General features: G+C 42.6%; 1 protein-coding gene across 6 annotated transcripts in view; it reads left to right on the top strand.

Annotated features, from left to right (window-relative positions):
• The window catches only part of LOC117409584 (arf-GAP with GTPase, ANK repeat and PH domain-containing protein 1-like), a 183,656-nt gene that overhangs the window by 63,124 nt on the left and 102,882 nt on the right, over window positions 1-17,650 (top strand). For 2 of the 6 annotated variants that reach the window (XM_059032516.1, XM_059032518.1), the window contains exon 1: window positions 3,951-6,215. The exons of 3 other annotated variants lie outside the window; for them this stretch is intronic. In XM_059032516.1, coding sequence (XP_058888499.1) covers window positions 4,709-6,215 — 1,507 coding nt within the window. In that variant the 5' untranslated portion in view covers window positions 3,951-4,708. Of the gene's footprint in view, window positions 1-3,950; window positions 6,216-17,650 lie in introns of those variants that run through there. One more of the 6 variants, XM_059032519.1, reaches the window with a different exon arrangement.

Below are 17,650 nucleotides of genomic sequence, written 5' to 3'. Positions count from 1 at the left end.
GCAGTTCTTCCCACAGTTACATTGCTTTCCCAGCCAGCCTGGGTCAGATAGTAGCTTTTACAATCCAAGGATCTTTATATTATATTTCCTTTGTAAAGTCAATCAAATTTCAGATCAAATGAATGTGCAATACAAATGTGCAATGGTACTGTAAATCTCTCAAACAAATGAATGTGGTGCAGCACGCGGCATGAATTAGTCCCTGTTGGTAGTTTTTGTTCTTTGCTGTGTTGCATGCATGATAGATACATAAATATTTTTTTTGGCATTAATGCTTAGTAGAAGACCTAAAGGACATTCAAGCTCAGGAGATGACAGGGTCTGCTGGGATCATCTGTAAAATGCATACAGTATCTGTTCTGCACACTGTTGTGTTACCGACATCTGCTTGGTGAAAAAAAAAATAAAGATACATCTATGATGGATCTGAATATTCTCAATTTCTCAAACAATTGGTATGTATTGATTTTTAGTTGACAAGCACAGATGTACAGTGTATAATGCACGGTACCAGTAGATTATTATAAAAAATAACTTTCTCTTTCAAAGCTGTGTTTTGTGCGTTTGCTGCAGAGGAGAGATTTGACTTCAGTGTCTCCTGTGATGATTGAGAGATTTGTTGCTTTTGAACCTGGTGTTATCAGAAATGTGTCACCTTAGCAACTGCCGTTGCCAAGGATACCTTTTGCAGAAGCTGGCTTGAAACCTGCAACACGACAGAGCAAACCAAGTTTAGAATACTGATCTCAGGTTAATAATATATTACTGTACAGCAATATGTGCAATAGAAATAAATTCAATCTAATAAGAGTAAATATACTGTACATTCATATTTAATAGAATAGAAATGTCAGAGGCAAACACCAGGAGGCACAAATGCTTAATTTTCTTTTTACACAATCAGTTGTGCTACTGCATCAATACCTACCGTCAAACACACAATCTAGGCCTAAACTTCATATTTTGCTTTTCTTAATATGAAAACTTCATACAAAAAGAACCTGATTCCAGCTTCACTTTATATATGGGACCATATATATATATATATATATATATATATATATATATATATATATATATATATATATATATGCGATGGAAATATAGCAAGACTCCCATTGCATAGCGGTTTGATCCATTCCTGGTTTTACTATGACAAGACACAACTGAGCTTGTTACCTATACACACTGGAGTGAATCAAACTCGTAGTAAAACCTGGAATGGGTGAAACTGCTATGCAAAAGGAGTCTTATTTCCATCCCTACAGACTGGTTTACTGAATACTCACTCACAGTATTTGGGGTTCCTTGAACTGTGTGTGCTGCCTATTCAGTTTAAGAAAACTATTAGCTTTACTCTAGATCCACAAACATAACAACTCTGTATTAATGTAAAACGCCTGTTTTGAATGTGTGCTCTTGGCAGCCTGTTATCATACAGGCTCCCCAGCATGCTTGATCAGTGTTGTAATGAGAGCAGCCTCCAGCGCTCCCCTCACACTCTGGCACAGGCCAGCTCCTGGGATAGTCTGGATTGCAGGTCCTGACCACACTCGCACTGCGTTCTTCACAGTGCTGTGAGTGTGAACGGTGTTGCTTTGTATTTCCTGTGCTTGATGGGGATCATTCATAAAACTGGCAGGCGTTTATGGAAAAGAGTGGTTTGCACAAATCTTTTATAATATGTCATACGTTTATGTTTTAAATTGTAATTTGATACATTTTGTAGCATGAGCTGTACAGTAGTATTGTAAATAGCAAATTTTGTTTTGTATTTTGGTAACACAAAATACACTTGCTGTACATGTTTTTTGTTGTCGTTATTTTATATGTAAAATAAGTGTTCTGAATGTGTTTTTAATGGATAAATCGCTAGTTTAAAATTGCCAGTTATAACATTATACTACACCAAAGTATTATTTGTGCATTCAATAATGCAGTAAAAGATTCACCTTAATAAGGATACAACTGCAAATACTAACATTACACTGTCAACCAATACTTTGCCATGTTGTAAATACGAAACCCTGCACATGTGCTGTACTCCACACAGTTCAAACGTGCTTTAATTCTGCAGTCTTGGGGTTTTTACTGTGGCGTGCAGTTTAAGCACAGACACATTCATATTAGGTGCAAGATTTAGCAAGCTGGGAAATTTGACAAGAAAGCGTGTGAAATGGAATTCGTGCGCACTGGCCCTATCTGCACTGATTAACCATTTCCCGTTCTCAGTTCCAACAACATTCTTTACACTAGGTTTGAAAAAGGATCTCGTATAAAGATGTGCGAACCGGGTACAAATATCAATTATCCGGTTCCAGTGAGTACTATTATGTTTTTCAGTAAAACTGATTAATAAAAAAACATAAAACCATGCATTTGATAGCTATAATTGACACGTTTATACTTAGAAAAAAAGAAAAAGACGCACTTAGCTAGACTATATATTTGCGTTTAGTTGTCTTTGATTTAGACAACTGACTGATCGCTTGATGAGTTTAGTTTGACTTACTTTTTTTGCTCTGCGATTGTTGTGGTCTTTCTAATGGTTTTTATTCTGACGTAGAGCAGTATGACTAGCGCTTGTTTATACGTGTATAAGATGCCCCTCTCCAAAAATACCCGGTTCCAATGACAGATACCCGGTTCGGACCCGATTCCAAAAATCTCCTTAGAGGAACATCATAACATTATTCTCATATACGCTGGCAGTAGAAACTCCACCCAATACAATAGTGTGACTGACTGGAAACTAAGGGATGGAGTTCTGAAATTTTGGAATACTGTACCTTTTTAATGCATTCACACGCGTTATACAAAATAGTGTTAAACTGTGGATTTTAAGAAAGAACGAGGCATTTATTAACGCTAATAGGTTTCTCACTAGCCCAACACTAATTAATAATCATGTATATTTTACCTGTTTGTTTGAAGAATGTGGTCTAATTGTTTAGTTATAATGACACATGCTTGCAATGTAGTACTGTATAGACACAATTTACTCGTTCAGTTGTGCAAATGGTGGTGTTGTAGCAGCCAGTCATGAAATAGATCCTGCAGGACCGATATGTTCTCCCGTTACAGTCGATGAATTTGGGCTTCGATGCGAGTTCCACTTGGCGAGGCTTTTACAAACCCCCGCTCCCAAGCGCAAAGGTACAGCTTACGGGACATGTGTGCCCCACAGATAAAATGATGCTAACTTGTTTTTGCAATGAGGTGCACTAAACAGGGCATAGCATTGGACCTGGCCATTCAAGTTGTCAGTTTCCTCGTGATAGTTCAATCACTCTCAAATGTATCTTAAGAAGAAAGCAGTTCAGTTCCTCGTGTACTTGAAGGGGTTAAGTTACCACGTGGTGTATTCTCCGAAATGTAGCTTTTTTATTTTAATTCTGAATAAAAAAGTGTTGTCTATCTGTATTCTAACTTTCTGATTTACGAAACGCGTTGTATCATAGAGCGACAACTCCATTTCACCCGAGCACTGAACAGCCAAGCCGGGCCCCCCTTTAAAACGAAGCTGGCCGATCTAATGAGGGTTTCCTCTTGATAATAATAATGCATACATACATACATACATACATACATACATACATAATAATTACTACACATAATAAATACAGAATTGTAAGTACCGTGCATAATTTGTGCCCACAGAGAAATACCAAGGTACTGAAGTAGTCGTAGATCATTGTAATAATTACTGCTCTATCCCGATGTAGAGTGGGGGTCTCGAAATGGTGAACAAAATAAAGGAAAGTAATTCAATAGGAAAACACATATCATGTAATATGTTTTGTGCCTGTAATTTAAATATACTGATAATATAGCTAGGTTTATGGCTTCTTTTTTTTTGCGTTTCTGGAGTTCAGTCCGGTGTATTGGTAAATTCCAGTCCGCGTTTTCCAGCTGAACCCTAGTGCTTGCTGCCGATCTGCCCTGTGTCGTGTGATGATCGCTGCTGGAAGAGAAAGGAGGATTGGAAATGTAGTCATTGGGTGTCGGATCGCTGTGTCTGCTCGCCAACCGGTGCGCTTCTTTTATGTTAAAATCAATATAATAACGATGGAAACAAAAGCATGCTATCACTGCGAGCTGCACATAGGCACACGCCGCTGGGGACCGCTGGAAACGGAGTAGTGGTCGCAAGCAACTTGGAGGTGAATACCATTCTGCAATAATACTAATCGGGCAGCACATACATATGTTTGGCAGCGAGATACATACAGCCGGCTACAGTCACATCGGGACAATGCCAGGGAGAGGGCAACAATGCTCTTTTTTTCATTCACATTATTCATAAGGACGTGCGGATTGGGTTGTGAGCTGGCCGTGTTTTATTGTACAACCTGGGTGCTTTGCACAGTGGTGTAACGTATAATATCTGTACCGTTCGTATTACACAGCTTTGCAAAGACCGCAGTGGGTTATTCATTGCAATTTGGAAGGTCCGTTGCGTTTTCACCTGGAAGGCATACACCTTTGCACTTTCTAACGTTTTTTTTCTTGGAGTAGAGTTTTTTTTTTTTGTTTGTTTCTTTTTTGTTTTGTTTTACAATTAAACAAATGTATAAATAAAACAACTGCTGTGCAAAACGAACAATTGCAGCGGGCATTCCAGGTGCGTTTATGTCCGGACTGTAACAATATTAGCATTCTATAATTTAAGGGATCATTTTTCTGTGGATGTTTTTGCAACAAAAGAATGTACCTTTTGGATGCTGATTGCCCTGAAAGGATGCAGAGGGGAACCCCGCAAAGGAAAACCGTGTACCGGATTTCTTTAACTCTGGTTAAAAAAGAAAATGTGCTGGATGGTGGAGGCGGCGGGAGCAGCGTGGCGCATCCCAGGTTTGAGACCCCAAAAGCGGGCAGTCACAGGCGGGAGGGCGCCTCAGAGATCCAGCGAAGCTGCCTGTTGGAGGAGCTGGAGGAAGAGGAGGACGACATAGACGATTTCTCCACACAGAACTATTTGAGAAACTTCAGGACGTTTAGTACCGGTCATCTTGAACTGGGTAAGTTAAAAATCTCCAGGAAAACGCACCAGTTTCACAAGGACCTGACGTTTAAATTGAAAGAAGCTGGCAACGCAGCAGGTTCAGCTGGCCTGGAACTAAGCCCGAAGAGAGACCGGAGCCCGGCTCGCCCTGTAAGCATGGTCGCAACTGTGAACTTTGGTTTGGAAAATAAAAGTAACGTTTTACGTTTAGGGGAAAGTCTGGGAGCTACTAATGTCGAGGTGTTTAAAAGGGAGCTTTGCACTAGTGAAAATGGACCACAAGCGCGTGCTGACACAGGCAGAGAAAAGGCAGCTATAGCCAAGGAAAGTCCTGACTCAGGGGACAGGGGAAACGGTACAGAATCAAAAGACTCACTTAAAAGTGCAGGGGGCCATGGTGCGCTCCCTTCAGAGGAGCAAAGAGCAACTCGGGTGCAAAGAGAATGTCCTGAAGAAGGGCAGGACATGGGGGGGTATTCTCAGGGCACCAATGGTAATTTCTCTGGTAGGAATAGTCAGGAATGTGAGAATTCCAGGGCTGAAGCCCTCCGTTCACCCGTGATATCAGGACCCCCCTCCTTAGCAGGGAGAGGGTCAGGTAAAAAACAGACTCCGCAGACACCTCCCCTAGCCCCCGACAAGAGGCACCCGGGTTTACTGCACAGGAGCTTCAGCTTCAGGCACTGGAGTGGTGGGGAGCTGCCCAGGATCAGAGCCCTCACTCGGGAGAAGCACCACAGTAGCTCCAGCTGTATTGGGCAAGGGGAGAGCAAAGCCGTGGTCCTTCAGAACCCCTCCTGCAGTGAAGCAGGGTGCAGCGAGAAGAGGAACACCTTAGATGTGGGGGAGGTCCTGAATAAAACAGATTCCCTGACTGACCTGGGCAGGTGGGAGAGGGCGAACAGGAAGAACAGGACTCTGGATAACAGCGACCTGCACAAGCTGTCAGAGAGGAACCTGGACGAGAAGGAAGGCTTCCTCCGCGGCGGGGTCAGGTCCAGTGGGCAGGAGCGCAAGCTGTTCAGGTTCTTCAGCGGCATTTTCTCCAAAAAGGACGGCACTTCCACGCCGTTTACGAGCCCCAGGGGGAAGCCTCTAAGGGATAGCAGTAGAGCCTCCAGGTCTAAAGGGTTTCAAAGCTCCCAGAAGAAGGCTACTCTGGGATATGCACAGTCCAGCACTGAGAGTGTGAACGGGTCTCCTCTTAAAGGTAATGCATCTTTTTTGTTCTCTCTCTTTTGTTTTGGTTGAATGCACAGGGGTGGACAGGAGGAGGCGGGGGTGGGGGTGTCAGCATCTTAAAGAATGCAGTTTACTTTTGACACAGAGGTGACGACCGGATTCTGGAACCCAGTTGCTACATTGAGACCTTAGGCTTTATTTAAGTTGCATCCATTTCTTGTTCAAATCTCTTTCATTTTGCTAGGGGACACGCTGGTGGTGCAGGCACTGAAACAGAACCTGCGCTGAAAGTGTCAAATGCCTCAAGGTTTTTAATGTGTGCGCTTAGTGGCTTAAGCTGGCTCTGGTGAACCAGGCACCTGGGTTAGGTTACTGGCTCATAGCAAAGCCTTGACCCTAATTTCATGAGCACACAAACAAAATACCACCACCACCACCACCACAAACAAACTCTGTACACCGCTATGCATTTGTAAAGGTTGTGATGCATTCTTACATACAGTACCGCACACCATGTTATGTTCTAGCCCACTGCATGGCTAGAAACCAACACTCGCCCGACCCAGTCCTAGGTTTCAGAACTACCCTCAATGAAGTATAATCTTCAGATTATCGTTAGCCAGGAGTCTGATGTTAAATACATTGTTTCTCTCCTTTTAGCTGTATGAATAGTTCTGAAACCCAAGTTTGAAGCCCTGCTACTGGTATACAGTCGTGAAGCTCCTGTCTTTATACTAAACACACAGTTGTCTTCTCCCTTCCCCTCAGTCCTGTTTCAAGCTAATACCTGAGAGCCTTGTAATACTGCTTTGCTGACTCCTTCTGTCTTTGTAGGAAAACAACAACCATATCCATCCCTGGCTTCAGTGATATGTTTGTTTTCCCGTTCCCTTGTGGGAGAGGTGTGGGTTACCCTCGCAAGCTAGAAAACCTTTTGTTTCTAGAACCAATGATCTTTTTCATTAATAATTTTCCTTGAAAAGTACCACCACCATCTGGTGTGTGTGCAAGCGAAGGGGGGGTTTTAATAAGCAGAGCAGGGTCCTAGCCGGGCCTCGGATAATGAAGATGCACGGCTTTGTCTGTCACAGAGCTAGCCTTGCAGTGCTTTGAGTGTGGCGGCTGTTCCTGAGTGTGCCATTTCTCCCTTTTTGTAATGATCTGAAGCGTGGAAAATCTTATAAAGGGAAAGGGCTGCCTGTTTCCACCAAATACTTCAGTATTGATGTTCTTTCTCCTCTGTTTCATTTGAAACTGGGGCAAATGGATTTGCAGATTGCTTCCCAGATGCAGTAGAAATACACTGTTAGCACCTTCAGGGACCTGGGGGCTCTTAATAGTGAACTGTATGTAGGACTTGACAATACACTACTGTGGAAGCCAGAGATGTGGTTGCTGTTGTTACTAGCACTGTACTGCGTTCTCCTACCCTTTAACGTTGAGGGTTGTTCAGCTTTTCCTTAACCACTGCCTGACTATTCGATAATAGATGTAATAAACATTTTACAAGCTTCCCACACAAATGCAGTGCTGTATTTCAAGACATGAAAGAAGGAGGCCTGCTATTTGGGAATTTTAGTCAGCAATTTTTTTTCCCTTAAAAAGAAAGAAAACAAATGCAGTATGAAGTTAGTGCTACAGCCTGTCTTGTAAATTCTCATTGTGCAGAACCACTGATCGTAGTACTGTACCACAGTTTGAACTTCTGTATTTAAGGAAGGTAAGATATAAAGTTATTCCACATAAAGTGAATGCAATGACGGTAAAGGAAACTGATATCTGATTGGCGTAAGGCTATATCTTGGGGACTGATAGAATATTGCATGGACATTTGATACAGAATTTAGTCAACCCGTGCTGCGTAAGTTCCTAAAACAGTATGTATGCTGTACGTGTGGTAGAGTCTTGTCGTTGACCCTTAGAAACTGCTGAAAAGAAGCTGTATGCTAAAAAATAATAGCCATGGGGCAATAGAAGGCATGTTTGTGTTCTGCAGTGGGAGGGTTGTTGGGAGTTGATTTAGAAGGTGTCGAAAGGCTGTCTTTGATTGCTCAGTTTGGAATTTGGAGATCTTTAGCCCATCATCTCTCAATCTCTCTCACTTGGAAGAGGCAGGTGGCAGGCACTCCATACTGTAATTAACATAGTCTTTTTCTCATTTGGCCCTGCACATGTTCTGTGGATTGCATGCTACTGTATCTGTACGTCAGGGTTTTATAAATGAGATTATACAACATTTAGATTAAAATGTAGATTTGATTATTAATCCCTTTCATATTAAAACGCTTGCTTTCTGTTTCGTCTGTGCTGTGCTGTACAGTTAATACCGGGCCTGCAGAGTAGCAATCCCTGTTGTAGAATGCAGAGTACAGCATGGGAGTGTGCATATTTGCTTTTAAAGAAATGTGCAGCTTGTATTTTCTCCTCTGTAATAAACCTTACTATGCCACAGTTCTGCTGTAACAGGATGTACAGGTCCTACCCAGACAGCCAGGTTTGTCTGCATAAGGGAAACTGGGTGCCGGATTCTGTTCTCCAATTAAAGGTTCACTGGAAAAGCTGGCAAGGAACAGAAGCTCCCAAAGAAACATTTTCCATTACTGCGTCTGTGAGAACCAGAGGAATGTTGCTGAACAAACGCATTCGTTGGTGAACCAGGGTGACGATCCTGTTGAAATGTTAAAAATATTAAGCCCATTGGCTTTGGGAAATAAACCAGAGGACATTTATAGAGCGACTTCAAGTCCGAGACTGTAACCTTCCTAATTTAGAAATAAGCTGCTGAATTGTTACATGGAGTTCTGCCATGTTTATCACTGTGGATCAGTGTTTAAACAACACTGCAATGTTATTGTTCGAGATTGCAGTGCTGCTCTGACTTTATGAGGAAACAAAGAGAGTAGACAGTATCTCCTACCAGCCCACTATATACAGTACAGTGCTTGCAACATGAAAGTAACGTTAAGACCTGTGTTAATGTAGAGTGAGCACCAGTGGTTCAGACCTCAGGCCACTGCGTTGCTGATCACCACATTTCTGCCTGCCCACCTCCACAACAGTATTGTTGCTGTTTAGAGACTGCGGAGGAAGGGAAGTGATAAACGACCTGTTCCATTTCCTCGCTGGCCTTGTTTACCTCTCTCCCCAAACCCCAGCCAACTTCTTCAGTGACCTGCAGTACAGATGTGGCCAAACGTTTTGCAGCGTCTAGAATTTTACGATTGAGACATAATTAAAAACAAAACAAACAAACAAACAAAAAACAACTCTATGAATATAATTTATGTATTTTATTTAACATCATGTAGTCAAAGAAACTACAACATGATATTGCAAAAGTCTACCGGAAGCCATAATAGCAGCACAGTATTTCATGTTCGATTTTGAAATGTGACATTTTTTAGTTTGTCAGTTTTTTGTTAAGTGTATGGAAAATTACAAAGCGGTGTGTAATTCAATATGTTAACGTAACATTATTCAGCAGGTTTCATTCGACTTTATGAAGCAAAATTTGTGAATTATTAGCCTATATAGGGTGATGCAAAACTTTTGGCCATAGCACCAGCCCAGACTCCCGCAGCGCCTACTGTTTCCTGGTACAGCACGCAGGTTTTATTTGCAATGAAGAAAATGAATCGTGCTGGATGAGTTGAGCAAGGCATACATACAATGTATCATTCTGAACTGAAGCTTCACAAAGGCATTACCAGGACAGATCAAAGCAAACCCTTCCGATTTTATAAATTGGATCCTCATCATCTTGAGTCCAAACAGTATCACGGAGCTGGATGAGGGATATTTTAAAGAAATAAAAACCAGAAAGCACAGCTTCTCCCAGCTGTGTGTACTGTAGGTCTTCATGGGTCAGATAATTGAAGCTCTGGTATTAAGGTCAGTATGTATAATACAGGGAGATTAGTGTCAGAGCAGGCGCTCATGGGATAGCCAGATGCCAAGGAAAGGGGTATGTGTGTGTTAAATGGAGTCCTATAGTACTGTACAGTAGATATGCATAATATAATACAGACCTCAAATACTGTACACTGCCTTTTCATTTTTTAAAGTTAGTTCATATTTTAATCAATTTTGTTTGCGTCAAGCGTGTCCCTTTTTTATCAACTCTACTGCAGTCCCTTTTAATGGTAACATCTTTTGCTTTGAAATTGTGAGGATCACATAACACATTACTAGGAGTCACAGTTTCCAGGTACTGTACATAAACAGATCTGCGGAAATGGAATGTGCTCTTTCTCTACAGGGTCTAGACTGAACGAGGAAGGCAGATCACACTGTAAACCATGAAGCACAGTGTGATGCTCTACAGGACTGTGTTGAGGTCCATTTAACCCGGGGTTAGGGGTCACATTCATTTAGTCATGTACTGTAGTCTGTAGCGAGCTTCTTTAAGAACTGGGGTTCAGCATTTAAAGACCATTTGTTAACGTGGTCACTCTACCTAATTCTATTGCTTGTTAATGTTTTGAATGTGTGTGGGTCAAGGGTTTCATTATTTGTGTCTTTTTAGCTGTTTGAAAGCAGTGAGAGTGTCAAGAGTTTTAACAGGCAGCTTTCTGTGTATGTGTGGGGGTGTGTCTGTGCGTGCGTGTGTACCAATTGCTTAATGTTAATCCTGGTGTCTGTCAGGGTAAAGGGTGTATTGTATTTAGAGTCTAATGCACTGTGCCTGTTAATGTTAAGGACTCATCAGTTCACTTGTAACTGAGTTGGTAATAAAACCTGTACTCCATAATCTGTACATATAAATCAGGAATAAGCACATGTGAGGAATGCATTGCACATAATTCTCTCTCCCAGAGGTCTAGTCTTAGACTTTATTGATTTGGGTTATGAGATAAAACTTGCAGAGACTTCAGGGTGAGCAGATGAAAATGTTTTTGGTGTGTAAAAGAAACACAAGGCTACTCATTGTCACAGTATAAAGAGAAAAGGGAACTGTTTGATTTTTGTTCATTTTTATTTTGCCCGTATTTCAAGTTCAACAAGTTCAGTGGGGCAGCATTTCATGTGGAACGAACTGTACAATACAGTCACTTTTAATATTCCTGTGACTGAAAAACACACTGTCCAGTATACACAGCGATGGACCTCCATGTCTGCAGTCAGAAGTACAAAAAACCCCAAATAAACCCGGAATTAAACAGAACAGTTAGATGCTTCCCAGGAGGGTCCTGTAATATAATGAGCGAATCATCAGCCAAATTAAAACAAATAGCACTATAAAACTTCTAAAGGAAGAGAGCGTCGTTAACAATAAATAGCTTCAGTAAACGAGGGAGTGCTGTGAGGCTGATGGCTGACGGATGTGAGACTTTCTTTTACCCAGGTGTGTCTGTCTGAAGAAGACGACATTTGTCTATACAGGTATAAAGAGTGCTGCTTTATTCCAAGTAGTTGAAAAAAAGAGACATATTTTGCCCGTTCTGCAAGTGAACAAAGTAGCGCTGTACAGTGGCAGGTGAGCGGTTTTACTTTCACTGTATGATCGTGCTGCGTGCAGCAGGGCTCAACACACCGAGTGCTAATCCTCTTTACATTTTGCTGCTTTGCGGCAGTGTAAAAGGGTTTGGCTTTCGGAGGAATTTATTCTGTTCCCAGAAATGATGCCGTTGCATTGCTTGACGAGACAGTCTCATTACATAAATTACACAGGAATGGGGCTGGCTGGAGTTGGTGGCCAGTGTTTACTTTATATAGAACTCTCCCCACCCCTCCAAGTCTGCAGTGGCAATGGGCCGTAACCCATAAATGAAGCTTTAACAGTCTGTGTGTTGGTTGTGAGTTCTGGTGACTCTGCACACTAGACCACAAGGACTGCACCCAATCGCTTTTATCAGATATACCTACTGTCTATACAGTAGCAGTTCAAAGACGACACCTGGCTGTGTGTCCCATTACAGTACTGGCAATTTCAGACTCTTTTTTTTTGTTTCTGTGTAAATTAGGTTTTGTTTTAATTGGAATTAGTTTTCTCTCCTGTTCCTGTAATACATCTTGCATTACATTCTATCCATAGAGATGTTGGGAACCTGGGTGCCTCGATAAGACCTTTCAGACATACCTTACTCTCATCCTTGCTGTTTAAAAACACCAAAGCTCTACTAGGCCATCAAACTGCAAAGGGAGTGGATAGCACAGACACTGGGCCTGCTGTGACCTCACACTACTGTAGGCAGGGCCAGTGAGTGTGAGAGAGAGCTGCTTACAGTATGCTGTGTGAGGAGAGCAAGCTTAAGTGTACCCAGCAAGCTCATGTCTGTGCAGGAGAGCTTGGCATCCTCAGAGATGATATACCCTGGGCTGAGGGAGCTCCCCTGCCTGGGGCACTGGGCTAGTCACAGGGCTGGATCCGCTCTGCAATGTTTACATCACTGTAGACTACTCAGAAGAGTGATGCACAGTAGTGTGAGTTCTTCTACTGTACTGTACCTCAATACTGTAGTTTCATATGTTTTCAGAAGATAAACTTTGCACTGTCAGAGCAATATCTTAGTATCCCAGCTGTCTGTGTGCAGGAGTATTAGCGTCTTGGAACCAGTGCTTATGTCAGTATCCAAGCCAACTGACGCAAGCAGCTCCGTTACTAACACTTCAGCTCCTCAAATCCAAGTCCTCTGAGCGCCTGACTAACCTTGATTACAGGTTCATGACGACTCGAGCTGTTCCCAAGCACAGTCCCATGTCTGCGGAGGTGCATGTGATTCAACTCAAGGTGAATTTGTGCTGATCCACTCTCAATGCTGCCAGCACTGATTACTCTAGGGTATTCCTCTTTGGGAAACCGTGCTGTCAAAAGAAGTTTAGTCTTGTTCCTCTCCACTCCATTCTCCTTTGTAGCAGAGTTCCTTTTCATGATCAGACTCCTGTTTATCTTGGATACATTTGATGAGTAACGTTGAGCACAATCATTGTGTTGAAATGATTTACAAAAAAAAAAAAAAAAAAGAGAAATAGGATGTATTAACTCAGCTGTTGTTGTTAAGCCTGAGTGAGACAAAGGCCCAGTTACTGTGGCTGATGGAAAACCCTTGTTTTCAACCTTTCCAATGGAGTGGAACAGCTTTTTTGCAGATGAAGGACAAAGCAAAGCAGATCGTTGGATTAGATGAATGCATTAATTAGCAAGTCAACTGTGCCACCGCTGTTTGTTCTGAAAAAATCAATGCTTATCCAATCAAGTTGAATCTCTCTGTCCCCTGTCACCTCTGTGTTTAACACAACAGCCTCCTGCACTCAAATCAGTTGGGCCTCCTTGTTAGCTAGGGCCCTGATTTCTGACAGCACGGCAGATAGGACAAGGTTAATGCATTTCACAGAGGAGGTGGAAATCTGAACAGCCCGTGTCAGCTTGACCAGTCTGTGTGGATACTGTGCTACAGTACATTGCTATATATAAAAATGGTTTCGGCCTGAAACATACTTAAAGTACCTGTGAGAGAATCACTAAAAGTTTTAATACAACAATATTTAATTTTGCTGCAAAATAATCGAGGATACCTTAAGAAGAACTTGAGGTGTTAAAGACCTACTGTAGATAAGCAGACAAGCTTCAGCATACCGGTCCTACAGTATCTTAAGTAAGTAACCATAATCCTGTGTACAATGCTGTAAAAAGGCTTGCATGCCTCTTTACACAGTAATTCCAGTGTTTTGATGGTGCTGGGCTTCAAACTGAAATTCCCAACAATCCCAGGAATGCGTTGCTGGCTCCGCCTCCCCCTCCCCAATTACTCTGTGTATGAATGGACCAAAAGGACCAAAATCAAAAAGAAACAGGTAATGTAGATACATACAAATGGGAATAATTGGTAAAAAAAAATTATATCAGGATGTTTTGGACTACAAGTCCTTCAGCACAGTAAATGATGCCCTAAATTGTTAGCAGGTGATTGCTGGCATAACAGGAGTGTTTGTTTGTTTGGTTGATTTCTTCTTGTTGTACATGTAGCTGAAGTGGCTCTGAATGGCCATCTCAAACCGTACAAACGTACAAACACAGTTCCTTTGATATTAGTGAGTTTGATACGCGCAGGTTCCTTGTGTTTATCCTGTAGGCATCGACTCCTCCGAGTTGTTGTTTTGAATCAAATGCTGTAGAGCGGAGACAGCTGTGCGCAGATCTCTTCATGCTTGTGAATTGTACTGTGAGTATGTGGAGGGTGTGTTAGTGCAGGAGACAGAACACTTTCCACTGAATTACCAGAGAGGCAGTGCTGCTGTTTGATGCTGCTTTCTGTCAAAGCACAGCATAGGCCATTGGCAGCTACTTGGTAATTACTATTCAATTATGAGAGCTGGAACGCAGAGCAAGTTTTGAGTAGCTCAGTACAGTACAGTACCAGAATGCAAATCAGAGGACAACAACCAGCCACAATGGGACTGCCATTAGGGACAGTGTTCTCATCACATTTCTTTTGTTGTATTTGTTTAATCTGTGTGCTGTACTTCCCTTTTAAAACAAACCCATTTGGGTGGATATGCTTTGCAAGGTGAGTTCCGCACTGGTAATAGGTAATTCCCTTTTCTGGAGAAACACCCAGGTAATCTTGACGGGGGGTTGGTGTCTGTGTTCATGATCTTCAGGTAAATATAAAGCTGTGCAGCTCGAGCTGGGCAATCCCTGATCAGGCATGAGAAGCACAAAGAAATATCAACCCGGGGATTGAATGAAATGAAAAAGAAAGATCAAACGCACTGATGGAAGGAACGTAAGTTAGGAATACACAGCGCGTAACGCTGCAGTCAGGATCCACAGCTAAGAGGCTGTGCGGTGTGTGTTCTGCCTTAAACCTAGTGGGATGACATTGTGGGGTGTTATTACAGTATGAGAGAGCGCTGTGTTAAAGAAATACTGCTTCTTAACATGTCTTACTGGATGTAAAAAGTAGTGTATTTAAGTTCAGGTTTGTATACAGTAGGCTACATTTGAACTGATAACCCAATGAAGGCTCACAGTGCATTAGGGAGTCCTCTAAGCCACTCGTCACTCTGCTGTGCGTTATAATGTCTCTCTCTTCTACTGTAATTCACTGGATGCCAAGGCCCCTCTATAAAAGGAATCATTATAGTTGGTGTTGGTGTGGGTGTCAGCAGTACGGTGCCCTTATAATCAGCCTTCTGCACAACTAGTCACTTCGCTCACTTCTGTTTAATGATCTCACTGTCAGATCATGAAGTTGCACACAGTACATAATAACGTGGCTTGACTAAGAACTGTTAACTACCACTGCCTCTGAAGGAAAAAATATATTGGAATTATTTTTGCTTCTGCTTTCAGAGATGACATGACAGCCCCTGTTTTGTTTACCGCTTTCCTAATCCTCTTCAGCAGGACAGGAGGTGGGAGCCTCCAGCAACACAAGGCCCATTGAAAGCCAGCGTGCGGCACAGCAAAGCAAAGCAAAGCCCAGAGATACTGTAGATACGTGGCTTATCCACAAGTCCTGCTGGTCTCCAGGCAGGACCAGGGGAAGAGCTTGTCTGTGCAAGATAAGAAACATTGCCCTTCAGCTCCTGTGTGACTTGGGAGGGGGGTTTGTATATCAAACACCTACAGGATTTAAAGGAAAGCGATTACATTTCTTCAGTAGTATTCTGTATACTCAGAATCGCCCCATTTGAGATGCATTGCTTGTTCTGAATTGAATCCAAGCTCTATCACATTGCATCATTACACTGACAAGGCAAATCCCGGAACTGTTCTGGCTAAATATTGGAATTGTCTGGTTCCAATGCTCAGCAATCATCTCTTAAAACTACTGCACTGTGCAAACCATTATTAATCTGTAGAAAACTTGCAGTGGATCAGGACCCTTTGGAAAGGGATAACATGTGATTGTTTCAGATTCAGACAACCATGTCAGGAATGGTCAGAGGTGAAGGGGTTAAATATGCGTGGGGAACCTGGACCACGCTTTGGGAACTTGCCCTCCCAGGTTTCCTGACCTTTGCACTCACATTGATTTGAAGTTTTGGGTCCCAAGGGTTCATACAAAAATGGGAAACGTGGACTTCATCACCTCAGGACAGCTAGAGGCTGAACATTTCCTTGCTTTGTTTTTTTGTTTTTTTTCAAACTGGTACAGTAGTTGAAGGGAGATGACTGTAGTCCCAGCTGTGTCCCCCACACTTTAGCCCAGGCTGTTGAAGTCTCGCAATGGCCTTTTACAGCATCATATCTACAGTAGGCTTTAAACATCCAATCAGCCTGACTTTGTGAAGGCTTTTTGCTGTTCTGAACACAGGAGAGAGATGGTTGGAACTTTGAAGGTCCCCTAGCTGATTTCGGTGGCTGTTTGAATCCTCAGAGCCCAGTAAAGTGTGTGTCGTTGAAGATCTTTACATCAGCCTGACAGGGAGCTCTCTAGGGACTGTGTGCCCTCTGTCAATCTGTCTGTGAAGTACACCTCTCTCTCTCTCTCTCTCTCTCTCTCTCTCTCTCTCTCTCTCTCTCTCTCTCTCTCTCTCTCTCTCTCTCTCTCTCTCTCTCTCTCTCTCTCTCTCTCTCTCTCTCTCTCTCTCTCTCTCTCTCTCTTTCTCTCTTTCTCTCTCTCTCTCTCTCTCGTCACAGCCTCTGCGTATCTAATCCTCTGTTTGCATTGGCATTGTATGCAGTTACAATAGGGGACAGCCCAGCTGTAAGCTAGCTCTAAATGAAGGTAATTTAGTAGAGAGAGTGGCGGTTTCAGAAGCTGTTATTTTGGCACGGGGACTGATGTTCTCATCCCGTACAGAGGTGCTGTTTCAGAGAGACTTCTAACAATGCTGGAACGGTGTATTGCAATGTAACTCAAATTGCGCTTGGCGCACAGCTACATATTGTAATTCTTTTCATCTGCACAGGCATATGTAATGAGGTTGCTTCTTGGCAAAACTGATTTAACTCTCAAAATGCCTGATCAGCTTTCCATCATTGGCACTCCTTGAAGTATTTTATGTAACTTTCTCCTCTTCCCCCCTCCCTCCCAGTATCTGTGGTTCCTGCCTCCTGTATTTGCAAGGCAGGCAGGTCTTCCTGACTGCTCTGCTGCAGGCACTGATGGGCCTGTCTGCCTCCTAGCGCCGCTCGGCTCGTTTGGATTGCTCACACTTTGAAGATTTCTTTAATCATTATTAAAACCGCAGCTTCAAAGATACATGAGTGGGCCCTGGTGTGTAACGGAGCTATCCTGAATTCCCTGTGCAGACCAGGTGCTGCTGCCGTCATCCTCACCTAATTAACCCAAGGGTGAGGATGACGACTGCTTCCTGGCCCCTACATGCCTCACCTCTGTATGCATACAAATTCACTGAACAGAACAGCCACAGTACAGCACATTCATGCCTTTGGATTCTGTAATGTACCAGACTACTGTATTATCTACTACTGTTCTCGTGATTTGTCTTCTGACCAGTGTAAGGTTTTGTACACATGGTGCAAACAGGGCAGCCCTGTAAATAATGACC

The sequence above is a fragment of the Acipenser ruthenus genome, chromosome 10, assembly GCF_902713425.1.
Source record: "Acipenser ruthenus chromosome 10, fAciRut3.2 maternal haplotype, whole genome shotgun sequence".
NCBI classification, from domain to species: domain Eukaryota; kingdom Metazoa; phylum Chordata; class Actinopteri; order Acipenseriformes; family Acipenseridae; genus Acipenser; species Acipenser ruthenus.
This window is presented reverse-complemented; position numbering and strand designations above follow the sequence as displayed.